Source organism: Etheostoma spectabile, chromosome 21 (genome assembly GCF_008692095.1).
Source record: "Etheostoma spectabile isolate EspeVRDwgs_2016 chromosome 21, UIUC_Espe_1.0, whole genome shotgun sequence".
In the NCBI taxonomy this organism is placed as follows: Eukaryota; Metazoa; Chordata; class Actinopteri; order Perciformes; family Percidae; genus Etheostoma; species Etheostoma spectabile.
Window position 1 is genome coordinate 5408664 of NC_045753.1, and position 20364 is coordinate 5429027.

Sequence of the window (20364 nt, forward strand, 5' to 3'; positions counted from 1 at the left end):
TGTTTTATGCAAAACATAAAACCAAAACCACATATTGACCAACACATGCAGGTAAGGCATCAAATAAGCTAATACACATTTAAGTAAATAGGGATTGTGAGCGTTTCGACTACTTGAGGTGTTCCACCTTGACTTTGCTCCTTTTGTAAGCAGTTATAAGTTTTAACTATTTTATCCAAATTGAAACAATGGAAATGCTATAATTTATGTATACCACCACTCAAGTGTTTGAAACGCTAACAGTATCTTTGAATGCATCTGTTAATTACAGTTAGTGTTTGTGGTAAACAGGAACAGAACTGCAGCGCAACACAATCCATTCTCACAGATACTCATGCACAAAATTTTAAACCCAGGGATGATGTGGTGGCCCAAAAGTCAAGGATATTGAACAGCCGGAAGTCTTAGACAATCAGTTAATTGCCATAATCAAAGGTATGCAAGTAAAAAACAGAAATCACTGATGGCACTAGGGCTGGGCCATACGGAGAAAATCAAATATCACGATATTTATATACAAATAGGTTGAAATCAACACCACAATGATATTGTAGTGTTGACACTTGGTGTTTTCACAAAATTTTTACACAATGAGATTTTGGATAAATAGTCATGAGCACTGTGGCTATAATGACTAAGTGGGTAAAGGCAAATAGTAGAACGGTTACAACAGTCTGGTAACTTCAGGAAATGATACATCTTTACTGTAATGCAGCCTTTAAAACCAGGAAAAGACACCACTTATGCCATATTACGATATCCAAAATCTAAGACAATACCTAGTCTCATATCTTGATATAAGATCGATTTATATATCTAGATTGCACCTTGCAAAATTGTTCTTTGAACCCTTGAGAGTCACAGATGCGTGATGTAAGAAATGTGAGTGTTCAGCTTGCAAAATCAAAAGAATAATATTTGACTTTCCTTTGTTTGAGCTCCACAACATCCCTTTTAACATCCATCATGCGGACAACTGACCGGCAGACAGACAGCAGTGATACATAGTGTGGCAGCAATAAGGTTTGTCCATTCACTCTGAGCAGGTATTACATCTCAGTTTATTGACAACTTTGGTTGATTAATTTCTGACTTTGCGAAGACTGTTAGCCAACTCAGGGACCATTCACACACAGATGTGCGACAAAAAGAAAGGCCGTGTATGGCTTTCCCACAGAAGGTCTAAGTCACTAGGTCTGCTAAATTTAAAAACTGAATTACAAAAACTCTTTTTTGGCCTTGCATCCACCCAAAGTAACTGTTTTTGACAACCAAAACTACGCTTTTTGAAAATGCTCTCCAGAATGCCAGCTGGATGTTTTAGCGTAGACAAGGGAAACGAAGCCTTCAATAAACCACAACTTGAGACTGGTTAGGGGCTGTATAGCATTAAAGTTACATCAAACCAGGTTTTCATTGGTTCAGTTGTTAAAAAATAAAACAGAAGAATATGTAACCGTGTAACCGTGTGACGCACACACGCTCCAAACCAAGACAAGCGAGCCCAACGGTTCAGATGTTTTTCCTTGAACCGTGCCACCCCTAGCACCCATGGGCGTGCTAATCTTACAGGAAGGTGTGTCCAGGTGCATTCTGGGCGTATTGCTATCATGCGGCAGCAGAAAGTGATCGCACCATTGACCAACAAAAACCTGGTCTAAAGTCAATAGCGCAGCATTCATTGCTATTTTTACAGCGCATTACTGAAATGCACCTGGGCTCGTGGACAGTGCACACTATGCTTGTTACACACACACACATGAAAAAGATTAAAAAATAAAAACATTACAATGTGAAATAGTATTATAGCAATCTATAATAATCTGCTTGTGCTCTTTCACTTCACTTCACGCAGGAGCAGATCAGTTTCTTCTTCCTGCTTAACAAATCTGCCATCATAATAGCAATACACCAAGGTATTTTAAAGGCTTTTAAAGGGAATGGGAGATGACACTCTAATTGGTTTATTGCATGTTACGCCCGAAACACACCTATGATTAATTAGGACCTTAAGTACAACCTTTTTGAACTAAGGACCCTTTTTTCCAACGTTAATCTAGCAAAAGTGGATTTCTACAAGCCCTTAACGCACCTGCGCCATGCGCTTAGATCGTTCAAATAGGGCCCTTTGAGTTGAGATTACTTTGTCTCCCATGATGACAGTTGCTATTGTGCCTGACTTTAAAAAAGTATTTCATAGCAACTACACCTGTTCTGAAATCATGCCTCCCCCAAAAAGTACGCCCATATAAGCAAGACACAGCATACAGCTATTTTGTCTGTTTCTGTATTTATTGCTTATTTGTTTGTGTATGTATGCACCGCACCCATCACCCAGCCAAATTCTACGTAGAGTAACCACTGTGGCAATGAACTCCTCTCTGATTCTGACAGTTTAGCCACTGAAACCCCATCTTGTGGAGATAAAGGTTGACTTTATAGTTTAGCATCTAGCGGTCTTTAGAGGATCTTCCCCTCTGGCTTAAGCTTTCAGCTGCGGTCCTTTCTCACTCAAAGTTTCTATGGACGATGCATTGCTAAAACCCAATAACTAAAACATGTTCTGGGCTAGAACCAGGTGCCAGAATAACCAACAAGCCTGAAGTAGTGGAGCTTCCACAGTCAAACATAAGCATGCTTTGTGTATCTCCCCTCTCCTTGTAGAATGGCAGCATAGTGTTGTAACAACCAGGCAGGAGTACTCACCGACATCGACGCATGGTCATTGTTGTTATTCTGAGCAGAAACACCCCCAAACCAACCAAAAATGGAGGAGGGAGAGGGAAAGAGGGAAAGGACAGGAAAAGAAATGTGGCAACAATAAATGGAAAGGAGGAGGTAAATTCAAGAGATATCTTGCATGCTTGACAAGTCAAAATAATCAAGGAATAAAACCGGTAGTAAAGCAAATTAGTCACGGCGCTGTTCATTACAGGAGGTGAGGATGGGGAGACACGAGACATTCTTGAAAAACGGAAAACGGTTCAAGACATGAGAAGAGATGATGGAGAGAAGAGCAGGCAAGTGAACGACAGAGTGTAAGTGACTGCGCTGTTATATTTGCCAAAACACATTTACTGACCAAGTCCAAATGTCTCTTGCTGTCAGTATGCGCAAAAGCCGTTTACGAGTCAGTAACAGCCCAGTTACTATGCATACGCACAGATGACCAACAAAACACAAACTCAGTTCAACTTTCACCTCCCAATGTAAAACAATTCACTTTCACACAGTACACACATTTTAATAAGGATGTGATGGACATGTGCAAAACAGAAAACAGTTGGGGTTGAGGGAAAATGGAAAGAAAACTGAAAAAAAGGAATGATTACATCCCTAAAATCGACAAACTCAACGTCAAAACTGCCTCACGCAATTTGAAAGCAGATAAAATGGGTCTAAAAAGTCAAGAAGACAACGTCCCACTGTGAAAAGTGGCAAGTTCAATGGATCACAGGTTGGCGGATGGGGGACGAGACTCACCGGGAGGTGTGTGAAGACCTGGAAAGTGGAACGCAGGAAGTTGATCAGGTCCATGAGGTACCCGGAGGCACGGCCGTCCGACTCAGCCATACCCCATTCATAGTCTGCTAGCTGGATGAACTCATCGATCTTCTGGTTGAGTTTGGTGTAAATCTCTCCCTCGGCAGCGTGACGAGCATCCTGGAAAACATATTATACAAGACCCTTAATGGGACTAAATACAGTTTTAAATAAAGTTGTAACTATAGTAATTTAGGAATAGACAAAAGGAATTGTAATTAGCACACCAGGCATATTTTTGTATGTATTTTTTTTCCAGGGGGTAATGTATGTATGATGCGTACGGACAAAAGCCCTGCATACGCCATTTTTCGCACAAACTTGTATTTATAAAAGAAGAAAATGGCGGTGAGAATGTTCATACCTCCCGCATGTTTCTGACCAGGCATCCACACAATTTTAGCTGAGACAGCTAACAGGGTTATATGATCAGGTGGAGATGTAGCCTTGCAGTAAAACATTGTTTGAGTCTACAAAGCCTTCTGTGAAATTTCAATCAAAGGTGCATTAAAATGAATTTAATTTTTGTTACTTTTAATTATGTTTTTTGGCTTTTTCCCTTTCTTTTTTTGTGTTAAATATCTTTTTTTGTGCACGTTATAGGCTTACAAAGTGAAAAAGCCCAAAGTCCCCCCCCCCCACCCCCAAAGGGAGTAACCATCTCCAACAGAAAACACTGCTACAAACAGCTCCACTGTTGTCCAGCCTTTACTTCAGAGACAAACCTAGCTGCTAGCATGGCACGCCCTCATCCTCTGTTTCTGACTGGCTAGTAGTCCTCACCTAGCTACTGAGCATGTGCGACTCCCAACAAAGATGGAACAGAAGTGAGAGGTCTCACTCTGTAGCTAAAACAGAGAGCTCAACACAGAGTGAAAAGAAGAGCTCCAGCAATGTGCAGTACAGCAAAAACATGGTGTTTTTTGAAAATGAAACCTTGTAAACCTATTCTGACATAACCTCTAAATACATTAGATTATCCGGAAAATGAGCAGAATATGGGCGCATTAAATTCAAACCACCACCTCCCTGTAAATCCTGAATTGTGAAGCACTTTGAATTGATGGTAATGATGATTGAGATATCACTCGGATTATGGTTTGGGTCAGTTGGGTCAGAAAAGCAGAAACAAGACGCATGGCAGCAAATGGTATAATTAACACAAAGACAAAACCACATTTACCTTGAACGTGGCCAAGCCATAGAGTCTTGTGGTGTGTACTGTTTCAGGGGAGACATTGGTGATGTTTGTTATAAACTCCTCCAGATACTTGCAGGCCTGCTCCAGGTGGGTGGTGTTAATGATGATCTGCACCAGCTACACAAAGAAGGTTACAACTTCAGACTAAATGACTACATTCTTGGTTCTACAAGGTAAATGAAGTACATTTATACAGCACTTTGCTCATCAGGAACGATAAACATTCACAAGCACACGCCACAGCCATAGGGGGCAATTTGGGGGTCTGTATCCAGCCAAATGACCAGATCTGTGTACCAAATTTGATACTTTATAGGCACCGACCGAATTGTCTCTAAAGTGTAGAGTTTCAAAAAAATGCCTCGTCATTCAATAACCAATCAGCGTCAGTGAGCCAATCAGCCTGCAGCATGCTTCTGCCAAGATCTTATAATGTTGGTGATTGGCTGTCTAACGTTACACGGCGCAGAGACACACAGGAAGAACTCTACATTACACAGAGAGAGAGAGACGGGGCTCTTGTAGTAGGAGCTGAAAAATAAATAAAAAGATGTGTGCCGTAACGTGTAATCTTAAAGTTTTTTGGGGGTTTGAACAAAAAAAAGGTATCAAAGTCCCTGTATTGGTATCGGTTACAGTATAGAAAATTTTTTAATGATATCTAGCCCTACTAATGACACTACGACATGAAGACTATAGGGAACAGGGATCCAACCAAGGACTTTGCGGAAGACCACTGTTCTTCCTGAGATACAGACACTTATGATGTGTGTGTGTGTGTGTGTAAATGGACTGTATTTATTTATTTTTTTAAATATTTTTGTGTGCATTTTAGGCCTTTATTGACAGGACAGGTGAAGACAGTAAAGGGGAGAGAGAAGGGGGAATGACATGCAGCAAAGGCTCGCAGGCCGTGTGTGTGTGATCAGTAACTATATTAGTGTTACCTCAGTAAGTCCTATGTGAGGTTTCTTGATGAGGTTTTGCAGACAGCTGCTGAGTGTTCTTGTGAGCAGCAGGTTGGTCGATTTCCGCAACATGTCGTCAATCTCTGTTGAACTGGACACACAAACAAAGTTTACATCCAACATGTCCAGATATTCTACAGTTTCACAACAAAGAGGCAAAAAGTCAGTCAAGTGTAAAAAGGTTCAAGTGTCCACCTCGACATACTGAAAGTGAACATGCAGGCTGTGTCCAGAATCATTCACTCTTTCACTGCTACCTTCTCACTGTATCAGGGACTATGTAGCGGACTACATAGTGAGCTCATTGGCTGAATGAAAAGAACATTGGACACTACGCAGTACACAGTAGGGTTGGGCATTGATTTGATTTGAACAATTCTGATTCCGATTCTTTGAGGGATAGAGTTGAAACAAGTCACATTCACAGACAAGAGAACATTTTATTTGGTTATATTGGTGATTTACAGTTTAACCAATTTTTCTCAATGCAAAATAAAGGCACACTTTAGAGCACAGCTTACTGTGCTCCATGGCTGCAAAACAACAGGTGCCTTAAAGATCGGTGGTCTCTACGGAAACCAAACCTTGCACCTGTTAAATTTGGAACTGTTGATCCAATTTAAAACCAAATTTTTCAAATGATTCCAATAAAAAATGGAATTGTAATTTTTAAAACGATTTCATGTAGGAACGGGCTCAGTCCTAGCCAACAGTTACATTATTGCTGTCGCGCAAATTAAACATCCACAACAGTTGCTATGTCAGCCTTACCTACATAACAATGAATTTAAAAGCTGTATCATGAATTTATGAATTATGAATCTAGGTTACTTGTTGGTTGCTAGTAGGAAGGGGGTAAAAAAATTGATACAGCATAGTATCTTCGCCATATTTTTCGTGTATATACTGTGACGATACAAGTATGGATCTTTTATTATATACTGTATGTGTTGGTCAGTTTGTCTACTTGACAATCCCATATTGCAGCAATAAAATTGAAGTGATATGAACAAACAGAGAAATGTATCTTTTTAGATAAAACAGATGTTGACAAAATTTCCTTTTGGGGACGTCATTTGAAATTGGGAAAAATTTGAAGTTGGAAAAAAAAGTTATAAATTGCAATATATCACAGAATATTGCAATATGTTTATAATCGCAACAATATTGTATGATGGCATAAGTATCGTGATGATATTGTATCGGGAGGCGTCTGGGGATTCCCACCCCTAATTGCTAAGTAGTTTCGCTTTGCCCTAGTCCAATCAGCATTCCGGGATATAGTTGTAATATTGTAGTGAGCATCGATATTCACTAGATATTACAGTGCATTGTTGGAAACAACAAGTACCCTAAAATGTATTCCACAAATTTAAATGACAATTCGGACACCACAGAGAAAATAGCTGACCACGTTTAGCTCCCTAAAGAGGGAATAGTGACTCATTCCGGACACAGCCATACTAAACATTCTGTGAGACAAACCTCCGGTGTAATGACTCCGAGAACTTGAGGCTGGCGTATATTAACTCTTTGACCTGCGTGTAGATCTGAGGGACAGACTGGGACATTGGCAGCTTCTTTGGAAAGTCCTGCTGCTCACACAGACACACACACACACAAAACAACAGTATTAGATTGTTACCATTAATATCTTATATACACCCAGGGTAAAAATTTCAAGTCTCCTATGCGTCCAAGGTTATAATTCTGTGAATATAAATGTTGTGGAAGGCAAGAGAGGGTGAAAGGTGTGTATGTTTATCTTTTGCCTTTTTTATGAATATCTGCTAAGAACCAACTTTCTAGCTTTCTTATTTGTATGTGTCTATATACAAGCACGATTAAGTAACTAAAACTAGAAGTAGTCTTGCTTTGGATCTATGGGTTTGTGAGTCTATGGTACTTGAACTTGTTACCTTCTCTATCTCAGCATCGTGGAAGGGAAAGCGGCTGACTACCAGTTTATATTCCTCCTCTGTCTCCACTGGGATGGGACTGTAGTTGTCCAACTCAAAGATCTCCCTGTGAGGAAAAATATAACCCAATTTAGTGCACACAGACATATTTTGTACGAGTATTAGACTTTTGAGAATAACTCTCTTTGTTAAATAAATGTTCAAAAAATTCAGTTAGTTCAATTGTTATCATATTTCATACCAAGACGATGTATTTGATAACCTATCTCTGCATTAAAAAACATTTTAGAAAGTATCATATTCAACCAGACGTCGATGTCAACTTCCACAGCATATCTGTCATGTTCGTGTTCGAGAGAGAAATTTCTGAAGAAACGTTTTTTTTAATTGGGTGAATTGTCTTTGCTATACAGGAAGTAGAGCTAAATGATATGGAGAAAATTCCCTATCACTATATATTTGACCCAATACCTCAATATCGATATTGTGGCGATATTGTAGGGTTGACAATTGGTGCTTCCACAAAATATTTACATGTAGAGATTTTGGATAAATATATTATACCTAATAATAGAACAGCTAGAACAGCCTGGTAAGTTCGGAAAATGGCATCACTTTACCATAATGTTACAACACCGTTGTGTCACATCATGATATATCTAGCCTCATAAATCAATATCAATATAATATCAATATATTGCCCAGCCTATATTGCCTAAGCAAAATAAACACAATCAAACACCTACTTGCTTGGTTTAAAGTGAATATCTTGTATATGAAGAACGGAAATGGAACTATAGAAACACACAGACACACACAGACACACACACACGCACGCGCGCGCGCGCGCACACGCACCGCACACTCACACACACACACACACACACACACACACACACACACACACACACACACACACACATCAACAAAACCCACCTGAAAACCAGAGCCCACTTCTTCAGCAGAGTTTCATTGTACTGGTCTCTGACCTCAAACAGCAGGTCAAACAGCCGGTTCACTAGGAAACCATAACCCTGTACACACATACACAGACATCACACATGCAGAGAGTTAAGGGTGTCAGCCTCAGTGCTCATGGGCTGAATAAAAAAAACCACAATCGGACACTACGCAGTCATTTTTTTGCTGTGCCCACAGTATTGGGCATTGTTTTTGACTTGAACAATTCTGACTCCAATTGAGATTCTTCCTTTCGATTTTGGTCCTTATTGATTCTCGACTCCGATTCTTTTAGGGGTGGAGTTGAAACGGGTTGCGTGCTTAATTCACAGATAAGAGGAACATTTTATTTGGATTTAATGGTGATTTACAGTTCTGCCATAGCCTGAATGCCAGCAGAACGTATCCCTGCCCACAACATCTGAGGTTGGGAAGTTTGGTCTGGACTTGATCCGTTGTGGAGCAACTATGCTCGAATCAGAGCTGTTTGGACAAATCAGATTGTCAGGGCGGGCATTATACTAGGGGTGCAAGATATTGCAATATCACATTGCGCAATATTATATCGAGGGGTGCAAGATACATCGACTCAATATCGTTATTGCAATATCACATTGCGCAATATTATATCGAGGGGTGCAAGATACATTGACTCAATATCGTTATTGTAATATCACGTTCCACAATATTATATCGAGGGGTGCAAGATATATCAACTCAATATCGTTACTTGCACGTTAGTGCACATCAGCGCACGGGGCATAATCCATTTTGCAAAATTCATAATCGTTACTTGTTGGTTGCTAAGTGGCAGAAATTCGCAATTTATTGTGGTGTTTTAATATTGTAGTGAGCATAGATATTCACTAGATATTACAGTGCAATGTGGAAAACAATAAGTAACCTAAAACACAGACATCAGCCTTCAGAGTCACAGGATGTTTCAAATGAAGTACAGCTCTGAACCAACCTGTAGCGTGTCAGCAAAGATGACTATGAGGTTCTTCAGCTCCAGGACCAGGTCTGGGTCCTCGCAGTATGACTGGGAATAACAAAACATCGTAATCAGCAACAACATTCAAAAGTTGCATGGCATGGATAAATCAGTGTGTATGTCTTAAGGGACTAATGTTAGCCTGGCTGGCTAACTAGTTTGCCTACAGTAGGAATCCATTGGCTACCTTTGCATAGTCATATAGGTCATTCGATCCACATAGAAAAGGTCTATTTGTATTAGAGTTCCAACTTTCACTATATCAGGCGCCATTTTGGTAAATAAAAACTATTTTGTTCAGTATGTTTATTTTTGCACTGAATGACTCTATATATATATATATATATATATATAACTATATAGAACTGTTAATTACAATCATTGGTGTGTGTGATTAATATATATCTGTGAGATTCATTTTGTTTTATTTATTTATTTGTCTTTATGATCCTACAACTTTTTATAACATTCAAGTGACGTCACCGCAGCACAAATAGTCTAATAGCCCAGCTTTTCCTAAAATAATTGTTCATAGATTGACTATGGACAACAGGGTTGATGTTTTACAAGTGTACAACCAGAGGTTGTCAAAAATCCTTTAGGGCTCTTGGATATTTGCAACGGCAACGTACTGAGGAGACCTTGCGTTGCCCACCTCTCGATATTTCCTGACATTTGCCTCCCAATGTTATGCTTTGGTGCCTGGAGGCTGGGACCCCGTCATAACTGCTTTATTATTGCAAAAACCAGGCTCATGTGAGTTTACGGCACAAGCAGCATAAGGTGAACTCAAAGGCTTTCATAATTAAATAATACGCATTTCTTCAAATAAACCTCCATGGCACCATCTTAGAATAGAATAGAAATTCTTGTAACTGTACAACAAACAAACACCCAGAACACCAAAGTGCGAAGAAATAGCGGACCAGAGCTTTTATTTTGAAAAGTAGACCGTTGGCTCCAGGCTGCAGCCATACAGTCGTCCCAATTTTTGTCAAACTAGTTTGAAACACCAGGGTTGCCGCATTGTTATTCTTTTTTCCAGCGGCCCATTCAAGCCCAGGAGTTCATTGGCCCTTCTGGTGTTTGCCAGAATTGCCAGATTGCTAGTCCACCTATGACGTTAGCTTAGCATCGCTAGCGTTTGCCTTAGCCAACTCCTTCACCACTAATGGAGCGAGCTGGAAAATCAAACTTTTCCAGAGCCCCGTGGGGAGGAAGGCCTCGACATCATGGCCACCAAGAAAACTCAGCAAATATTGTTCTTGCTCGGGCTTTAACTTCTGGATATACGGCAGCGTTGCCACAACCAACCAATAGGCTTTGCTTTCATCTTTTGCCGCCGCCATTACAGAAACTACAACTCAAACTAGCGCACAACCTCAACGCCATCATTCTCAGCCCCTCCCTCTGTTCTTTGATTGGACCGCCAAAGATATGGACTGGAGAAAACCCGCAAATATACCACAAACCCAGATAGAGTACTGAAGGCTAATGAAAATTGAGCGGAAGTACGTAGGAGGGCGGAGCCAGGCTAACTAAATTCTACCAGAGAATGGAAAGAGAAGTGTCCATAGTATGTTTGCAACTTTTAGCGTCAAATTTGATCGGTGCAAAAAATGCAATGCAGCTGTGCAATCCTAGCCCTGTGAGTAATGAAGTGAAATGATGCTCATTAACTCTATTCCTTATTATGTAGGAAATAGTGAATTGGCGATCAAAGTTTCGGGACATAGCTTTATTGTTACGGAAATGACTGTGATATTAAGAGACAAATCCACAGCTGTCATTGTAGAAAGCTTGACAGGCATAGCAACAGTAACTAATGGGGGAGGGGCTTAGGCAAGGGTCAATCAACACCGACAAAGTGACTCCAATTTTCTGGAAAGGTGAGTGATTTATGACCCTGAAAGTAGCACAGTCGAGTCCCTTAACACTAACACAAGGATCCTGCCAAATACAGGAGAGTGTAAATCAACAGAGCAAATGAACACAGCCTGAGATTTGACGTAAAGCAGCGGCCGCCTGCCTCTTTGTTTACTCAGACACACACATACACACACACCAACAATCAGCTGGGGACTTGACTACACAGCAGCAAATCACAGCAGTGGCAGTAAGGGATATCCCCAGTTTGGACAGTTTTTTATTAGTCTGCATGTACAATGTTCTGATCCATGCTATATGTGAATATGACATGACTTTTTAGTCATTATAAGTGCATTTAGGGCTGCAACTAACTATAATGTTTATGTTGATTAAACTGTTGATTATTTTCTCAATTATTCAATTAGTTGTTTGGTCTATAAACGCATATACAGTATATATACATATAGTGTCAGACAATGGTAAAAAATGTTGATCAGTGTTTCCCAAAGCCCAAGATGACGTTCTGAAATGTCTTGTTGTGTCCATGACTCAAAAATATTCAGTTTACTGTCACTGAGGAGTGACAACAACTAAGAAATATTCACAATTAAGAACCTAGAATCAGAGATTTTTTTTAACTTTTCTTTCATAAAAAATAACAACAAAATTGTTGGCCTTTAATTTAATGGTTGACAACTCATTGATTAATCAATTAATCTTTGCAGCTCTAAGAGCAGTCTTTTAATTTGTATTATTGAATTGGTCTTGTAGTGAGGGATTTCTTTATTTCTTTATTAAAAGACAGGGATAACTAACAGTAAGAAGACCTTGTATTATTTGCCATAGGGTTTTGGACATTTTCCAGTGAATAAGAAGTGGACTGGCTAATGGCCAGGTTTGAGGAAAAAGACTTTCTCCCTGTGGGGGTTGTCAAGCACTGGTTGTAAGGGCAGGACCCTGGCAGTGTGGAGCTGCCTGTGTCATGGCCCAGCAGAGGGGCTGGAGGCCAGGGGGGAGACCAGGGCCTTTGTTAGTCTTTTCACCCCACGCTGTGTGGCCCATTCTCTGCCCTGTTAGCATAATCCTCTGGGTCATTTACAACTGACTGGAGCCCAGCAGTCAGGAATATGCCTTCTTAATCTGCTGTTATTGTTGCAATCTGTCTCTCATTAAGGCCCCAACGACCTCCTCTTTGGCAGCATGCGTATGTGTGTTTTGACCTTTTCTCTTGAGAGTGACATCATTAGTGTGTTTGTGGGTGCACTGACCTCCGCAGTGTGTGTGTGTGTGTGTGTGTGTGTGTGTGTGTGTGTTTGTGTGTGTGTCAGCCAGTGAATGAAGGTTCTTCCAGGATAAATAGATCCACAGCAGGATCTATTATCTCTATTAAGTCTAAAAAGTCTTCTTCCCATTCATAGTCTTCTCCCTGCTGTTTGTGTGTGTGTGTGTGTGTGTTTGTGTGTGTGTGTGTGTGTGTGTGTGTGTACGTGCATGTATGCGTGTGTGTAAGTGCGTGCATGTGTGTGTGTTCGCATTTGTGTGTGTATGAGTGTGTACGTGCATGTATGCGTGTGTGTTTTTTATTGCGTGCATAAATGTAAGTTTGTGTGTGTGTTTGTATACCTGTGAGTGCGTGTGTACGCGCGTGTGTGTGTGTGTGTGCGTGCGTGTGTGTGTGCGTGTGTGTTTGTGCGAGTGTGTGTGCGTGCGTGCATGTGTGTGTCTTGGTGTGTTTGTGTGTATGTACGTGTGTGTATGTATGTGTGTGTGTGTGAGTGGCTGTGTGTGTGTGTGTGTGTGAGGGCCTACAGAGTGCGTGCGGAGCACAGCGATGATCTTAGATAGGGCCATGTTCCACAGTTCATCAGTGAACGCTCTGGTCACCAGCCCTCGCGTGGCGTGGAGGATATGGTCCTCCACAACAAAGAACCTATCACACACAGAAAACACAAACACCTAAAATCCCTTATTTATGCTCAGATTAAAACAAAGCAAACTGAGAATGTGATGTTAAAGATACAATTCTTTCAATTAAGTGAAAATGGGAGGAAGACCTTACCCTACAATCTGATTGAAGTATCTTCTGTAGCCTTCCACAGTCTCATGCTGGACACACGCACACACACACACACACACAAAAAGCTATGTTTACACACAGTACATGAATGGTTAACATATTATCTATATGTGGTGGTCATTACATGATATTGCATTTGGGAGCAAGGATTGTTTTGAAAACTGTTGTTGGTGCATTCAGGGAAATTCAAACTTCTAAAACAAGTAATAATCAAGAATTATGTTTTAACTTTTAACAATGCCATATACAGTATATACAAAAAACACTTGGCTATCTTTTATGTTGCCTTTATGCTTTTTACTTAAAGCCACTATGTGTTGAAATTCTATCTTACAATATAATCTTTAACCTTATTTTGATAGCATTGCAATCCTGGTAGAAGTCAATGAAGTCCTTGGGGCTAGAAGCACCACTAGAAAGCAACAAAAACAGAACTTTTCAAATGCTACACATAGTGGCTTTAAGTCAAAATTGGAGTTCAGCGCTTTAACCTTTTATTTGTTTATTTATTTCCGTAACTGGCTATCAACTCTGCTACGTTTGTGGGTAAAGCTGCGTTATCTAAAACATTTTGCCCAATAAAATAGAGTTAGGAATGTTAATTAATGGTATGGACTACAAATTCAATAAGGTCCTTTAAATTGAATAAATATGCATTACATGTGTGTTTCATGATACTGCTGCTGTACTAGCCATTGGCTGTAATGCTCTCTGCTTGCTATAATGCTTGTGTGTTGCTCACCATGTTAGCCTGTGGCTGCAGTACTAGCCGGGCCTGTTTTTTCCTCTGTTTCCTGTAGTAGTTCTCAAATGTTTCTCGATCCCCCTGCACACACAGAAATACAACGGACTTCAAAAGTTACTGACAACGGAAAATAGATCACAATAAGTCCAGTGTTACAAGCCAGATGTTCTTTATCTAACTATACATTTGAGGACCCTCTGTGTGTGTGTGTGTGTGTGTGTGTGTGTGTGTGTGTGTGTGTGTGTGTGTGTGTGTGTGTGTGTGTGTGTGTGTGTGTGTATTAATCGCTTTGGGGTCATTTTCTAAGTACATTACAATGGTTCTGGAGAAAGCTTCAAGCAGCAGTAGGCAAGAAATGTAGAAGTCAGTATGAATAGGCCTTGGATCAATATGATGTTGCTGTTCTGCTGTGATGGACTTGGATTTAAACCCGGTTTTTGCTAGAGTCCTGTAACAAAGTGGTTATCAAACACTTTATCAATAATGTAACCCCTGTGAAATATTCTCTGAGCCAAGTAACCCTTGCCCAGAGCAAAGCATTTTTGGAGGGAAAAAGCCAACTTTGTAAATGCTACTTAAAATGTCTAAAATCCATTACTAAATTTATTTAATATTATAGTATAATTTTTCAGGGAATTATTCATGACTGACATTTTTAAATGGACATATTTGATCATCTCACGTACCCCCTGCAGTGCTCCAAAGTAGCCCCAAATTGAGAAACACTGCTCTAACATGACAGTAAACTTTTTAGTGTATGTGGTGAAGTGATCAGTAGAGAGCGGGCTGGTACATTAGAGCAGAGGTCCTACAGAAATGCCAAGTGAGGTAGTCATGTATTCCTCATGTTAGGTTTTGGAATAATTGTGTGTGTGTGTGTGCAGGGCCTGAACTTTTTACCAGCCAGTTTTGTTTTTGCCTCAAAAGGTGAAAAACAGGAATTGTTGTATCTCTATGATCCTATCCTGTCCTGTTTGCGGTAGCCTACTTATCTACTAGTAAGGCCCCCCTACTAGTAGTAGGGGGGCCTTACTAGTAGATTGCCGCCTTGATAATCGAGCATAAAGGCATAAATAAGGATAGCATAAATTTGCTATCCCGGGCTGGGACACACATTCATACGGGGTAATATTGGACTTTGATTTATCATTGCACCTACAATAATGTAGCTGTCCTCAATTTCAGCTGTCATCCTGTACATCTCATCTGCGGTTTTTCCTGCATCCAACGTGTGTGATGGTGTGTGTGTGTTTATGTGTGTGTGCGTGAGTCGGTCGCGGGGGGAATGGAGCAGCAGCCCAGCAGCAACTTTCTGCGACTTTATAGTGAAAAAGCAACATTGATGATGAAATGTATACAGGTTGGTAGGATGGTCTGAAATGTTTTGCACGGTCTTTCGCTGTAAGTTTTGTAAATGTGAGATGTTCGAGTCACACACGTCTCGTCTTCATATCAGAAACAAGGAAATGAATTTGACCCGTCCTCACTCCCGATTGGTCAGTGGCTGCACGTGGGACTGCTGGGATTGTCGCAAGTAATGAAAATGCAATAGGGAACCCGGCTGTCAATCAATGTCTTCCAGCAATGCAGGCCCATGATTGGTCCGGGCCAGTGAGCAACTGCGTACCCTGCTTACCGATAGTAGACGCGTCTGAATCACTCAATTCTCATTGGCTACCTGCCAACGTGGAAGGTAGATTGACAGCGTTACCCGCCAATTGTGTGTGTGTGTGTGTGTGTGGTGTGTGTGTGTGTGTGTGTGCTTGTGCTGTTAACTATATCCGTGGGGTCCAAAAACCTACAATATACTTGTGGGGTCCTGACATCCTTGTGGGGCCAAAATGCTGTACCCCACAACTTTAAAGGGCTGTTTGAGGGTTAAGACTTGGTTTTAGGATTAGGGTTAGAATTAGGGGGAGGGTAAGGGTTAAGATTAGGCATTTAGTTGTGATGGTTAAAGTTAGGGTAAGGGGCTAGGGAATGCATTATGTCAATGAATGGTCTCCCCACAAAGATGTGTGTTTGTGTGTGTGTGTGTGTGTGTGTGTGTGTGTGAGAGAGAGAGAGACAGAAAGACACCTACCAGCACAGTGTAAATGTGTAAACACCTGTAGACAGGTGAGAAGTCCACCAAGTCTTGAGCTGTGAGAATCTGTCAGACACAGATGAGAAAAACATTTCTTTAACATTTCTCTATATTTATTCTGCAGTGGTGAACGCTGCAGCTGTGGAAACAAGTTAAAAACTACAGTAATGTTACGGCATGTAAAATAAATGTGAGGCGGGGGCTGCTTTTTGTGTGTGTGGGGATGTGGCGTTAAGGGCACATCAGCGCAAACAAAAGGACACAGACCCTCCTCAGGTCTGGCGGTTATAGTACTCCTGTCTATCTGACAGTGCTAATGGCGGCTCTAATTACTCCAAATGTACAGGTAAAATAAAAAAAAAAACATCTTTTCTGAATCTGTCCAAGCATCTCCTGTAACAAGTTCTACCCGGAGATTTATCCCTCTTCTCTCCAGCCACCACCGTGTTGCTCATTAATGTGAAATGAACAGAAAGGAAAAGCAGTCCGGCGAGCGTGGCTTTTTCATCACAAACACCACTTGGACACCACACAGCCCTTTCTACAGTCACTGTGCTGTATTCCTGATTTTCACAGCTTTTCCCTCATCAACTTTCTCAAAGAACGTCATTTGGATAACTGTGTGGGGTTTTGCCGTCTCCTGTGCTGTGGCATTAACCCTCCGCTAATTAAATCTACTTTATAATAGAGCCCGACCAATATATCAGCGGGTCAATAATATCGGCCAATATTAGGCATTTCCCGAACTATCGTTATAATCATTCATATTGGCCGATAAAAAATAAACTAAAAATCCAATATTAAATATATTAAATATGAATGAATATATAAAAAATAAAATAAAAGTGTTTGTCCACCAGAAGGTGCTCTACAATGTCTCTGTTGGCAATACTCTGTTGGCGATTTTTTTTTTTTTTTGTTAATGTGTTTTTCTTCAAAGGACTTCAAGTTTCACATCTTAAGTTTCTATTTTTCTATATTTTATTCATCAAAACTAGAGCTGGGCAGCGATTAAAAACACTGTGTGTTTCGTTGAATGATTTGCTGGTATCAACTGTCAAGGTGATATTTCAGACTGGAAGTACTCCGGTGATAAGAAAATTCAACTTTGCAGTATTTACAAAGCCTGTGAGCAACACAATTTTACAATAATAAAGAAATAATAAAAACTGCGTTAACGCGCGATAAAAAAATTGTCCGTTAATTAATGAATTGGTTAACGCGATAATAACGCGTTAACTTGCCCAGCCCTAATCAAAACTTTAATATATATACATTTTGGTGTTGTTCTGTTGTGATAAAACTAATTATTATAATTTAAGGAAATCTGTTTATGTTTTGTTACACGTTTCTGGATTTTTTTTTTATTTTTTATATATACTGGCTTATATATAGGTCTATTTGCTGTCGTTTTTTTTAAAGATTATTTTTAGTGAGTTAACCTCTACATATGTGCGCCTGCTCTACCAACTGAGCTAACTCGGCCACACGAGGTCTATCTGATTTTGAACGGGAACTGCACTAGTTCATATAACAGAAAAACTCAACTCCACGTGCATTTTCTATTGACATTTAGCTGCTATCACATAAGAAAGAAGTAAACTAACCACCATGTAGTCTGGGGCAACAAATAAATCCCAGTTTAGGAAAAGATGAATACAATTATCAAATTGTAAAAAAATTTCCTTACCTCTTCATCTGCTTCCTCCTCGTCTCCTGTGTCGTCGTCGATCATCAAGCCGTTTTGAGTGTGTGTTTGTCCGTTGAGAGAGTACAGCGGCTTGGTGTAGTGGCCTATACTGGCCTGCTTGGCTACGGCACTGTTAAAGGTCCTGTGCTGCTGTGCCTGGACAGACACACAGACACACAGACACACACACACACACACACACACACACACACACACACACACACACACACACACACACACACACACACACACACTCACACACACACACACACACACATATATATACACACAAAGTTAACACCTTTTCCCATCTATTGTTGGAATAGTTTTTAAAACACTAACTGTCGTACCTGTCTCATGGCGGTCTCTCCAACCTTGTCCGAGTGTTTTCTGATGCTCTCCAGGAAGTCCTTGAGGTCTGACATGGAGATCTCCTTGATCTCTTCTCTTAGCCTGGGCAGGTTTTCAGCCATGATCTGACAGAACCTGTACTGACTCACCCTGCAGAAGACACAGCAAAATCAATGCAGTTGTGTGTCCACTTCAAAAAGTAATACCTAACCCAGACATGGGCCGGTATGAGATTCTGACCATATGATAAGCTTTAGCAAAAATACAGCTTTAAAAATTATTATTTTAAAATGTGAGGGAAAAAACCTAAATTTTAAATGAAAAAGAAGCAATACAACAGCTGGCAAATCAATGGAATACAATAATGGGACCATCTAGCCATCAGTGTCTAAAACCCAGGCAACGTATATGGCAGTTGGGCTATAGTGGTAATTCTTCCACCATCATTTGAGATCTATCTTACTTCCATTATATTCACCAGTTTTTAAGAATGCTCTAAGAAAACAAAAAATATATAGTAAAACTTCCCAATTAAATGGCATCATTTTTGACTTAATGAGTTGTAATTTGTTTGTTGTTGGATAGGAAGAAGGAATCAGTATTAAAGCTGCACTTATCAATTTTTGATCAATGATCAAATGACCATGTGTAATATGAAAGCTGTCACTTACAGTGACAACCCCACAGAATGTTATCAACTCATCTCTAAGGCTTTAGCTGCAGGCGAGACGGAGAGCTTTTGCTTTGGGATTGGTGTTCTTCAGATTTTGGAGCGCTGTGAAACGTCAATCTACTGTCAGCTGTTCGTTTTTTAAATGAAAACAGTGGGGAGGAAGGCAAACCAGAAATAAAAACAGAAACTCTCAAAACAAAACTGCAAATACGCTCACTGAGTTATTAAGTTGTTTCCTGTACATCGGTAGTTTAATTTAAAAGAAATGTAGACACTTTATGATCCATTTCTGTGTAAAAAGAAGGCAAACACCTTGCATAAAAAGTATATATACAGAGACAAAATCACGCCTTTCTACTGCTGGTCCATTGGACCAATTTAAAAAAAAATTATGAACGGTAATTAACAGGGAGAGGAAAATTATTTTTTGATCCTGTTTGAATTGAGCCAAGAATTACAAATATGATGTTTGTCAATTTAAAAGAGAATTTTTAACCAAAATAAAAAAAATGTATTACTATTATCATCATCAGGAGCAACTTGTAACATTTAATCAAAAATAAATCTTGATTTTGTACAGTTACAGTTTAATATTTGTGCCCTCTTCTTCTTCAGGGGAACTGATTTATAGATATATATTTTCATATTATATTATTTAAATATATATGTCATGTAATGGTTGTTTGAGACAGTGAGCATCAACAGTGAAGTGGATCCTGCTGTGATTTGAGAGACTTCTAACATTGTAACATGGGATAACTCTGAGCCAACGATTGGATTTGACTGTGAAGCCAAGCAGTCTAGGACCAGGCTACGAACTTTTCAGAGCCATCTTGGAAGCATACAGGGGGTAAATATCATATTTACTCAAAGGAATTTCAGTGGAGTTGTACTTCCAGAACCTTGATGGTATAATCCTACCTGGGGATGAAGACCTTCTCCAGCTGCTCCATGGTTTTTAACGCTGCATAGTATCTGCATAGACAAACAGCATAGCTTTAATTTGGGTTCTTTAATCATAACAGGTTCACAATTTCAATTTCTCAACAATAAGCAGGTGCCCATAGGAACACCTAAGCAGCTTGTTGGGGTTGGAGCTCTGGGATGAATGTAACCTCAGCTAATTTTAACCATCCGAACTAAAAAAAAAAGCATTGGGCCCGGGACAAACTCCAGGTGTAATGCCAGTGCCTACGTCCAGGGCAACGGTGGGAGGAAAACTGAGCATCTGTAGGAAACAATCCTGCGCAGCCCCCCTGCATTAAAATTATACAAATTGGATAATACT

The 20364-nt window shown here is 40.1% G+C and overlaps 1 protein-coding gene across 7 annotated transcripts in view; it reads right to left on the reverse strand.

The window, feature by feature from the left end:
* exoc6 (exocyst complex component 6) overlaps window positions 1-20364 on the reverse strand; it is a 74117-nt gene that overhangs the window by 20587 nt on the left and 33166 nt on the right. For 4 of the 7 annotated variants that reach the window (XM_032502855.1, XM_032502854.1, XM_032502858.1 and 1 more), the window contains exons 6-20: window positions 19998-20051; window positions 18403-18553; window positions 18053-18208; window positions 16360-16428; window positions 14274-14357; window positions 13514-13560; window positions 13264-13384; window positions 9562-9633; window positions 8568-8665; window positions 7632-7737; window positions 7198-7307; window positions 5692-5803; window positions 4727-4861; window positions 3484-3663; window positions 2707-2736 (exon numbers count right to left, since the gene is read on the reverse strand). In XM_032502855.1, the coding sequence (XP_032358746.1) occupies window positions 2707-2736; window positions 3484-3663; window positions 4727-4861; window positions 5692-5803; window positions 7198-7307; window positions 7632-7737; window positions 8568-8665; window positions 9562-9633; window positions 13264-13384; window positions 13514-13560; window positions 14274-14357; window positions 16360-16428; window positions 18053-18208; window positions 18403-18553; window positions 19998-20051 (1525 nt within the window). The remainder of the gene's footprint in view (window positions 1-2706; window positions 2737-3483; window positions 3664-4726; window positions 4862-5691; window positions 5804-7197; window positions 7308-7631; window positions 7738-8567; window positions 8666-9561; window positions 9634-13263; window positions 13385-13513; window positions 13561-14273; window positions 14358-16359; window positions 16429-18052; window positions 18209-18402; window positions 18554-19997; window positions 20052-20364) is intronic. The other 3 variants (XM_032502857.1, XM_032502856.1, XM_032502860.1) reach the window with 1 other exon arrangement.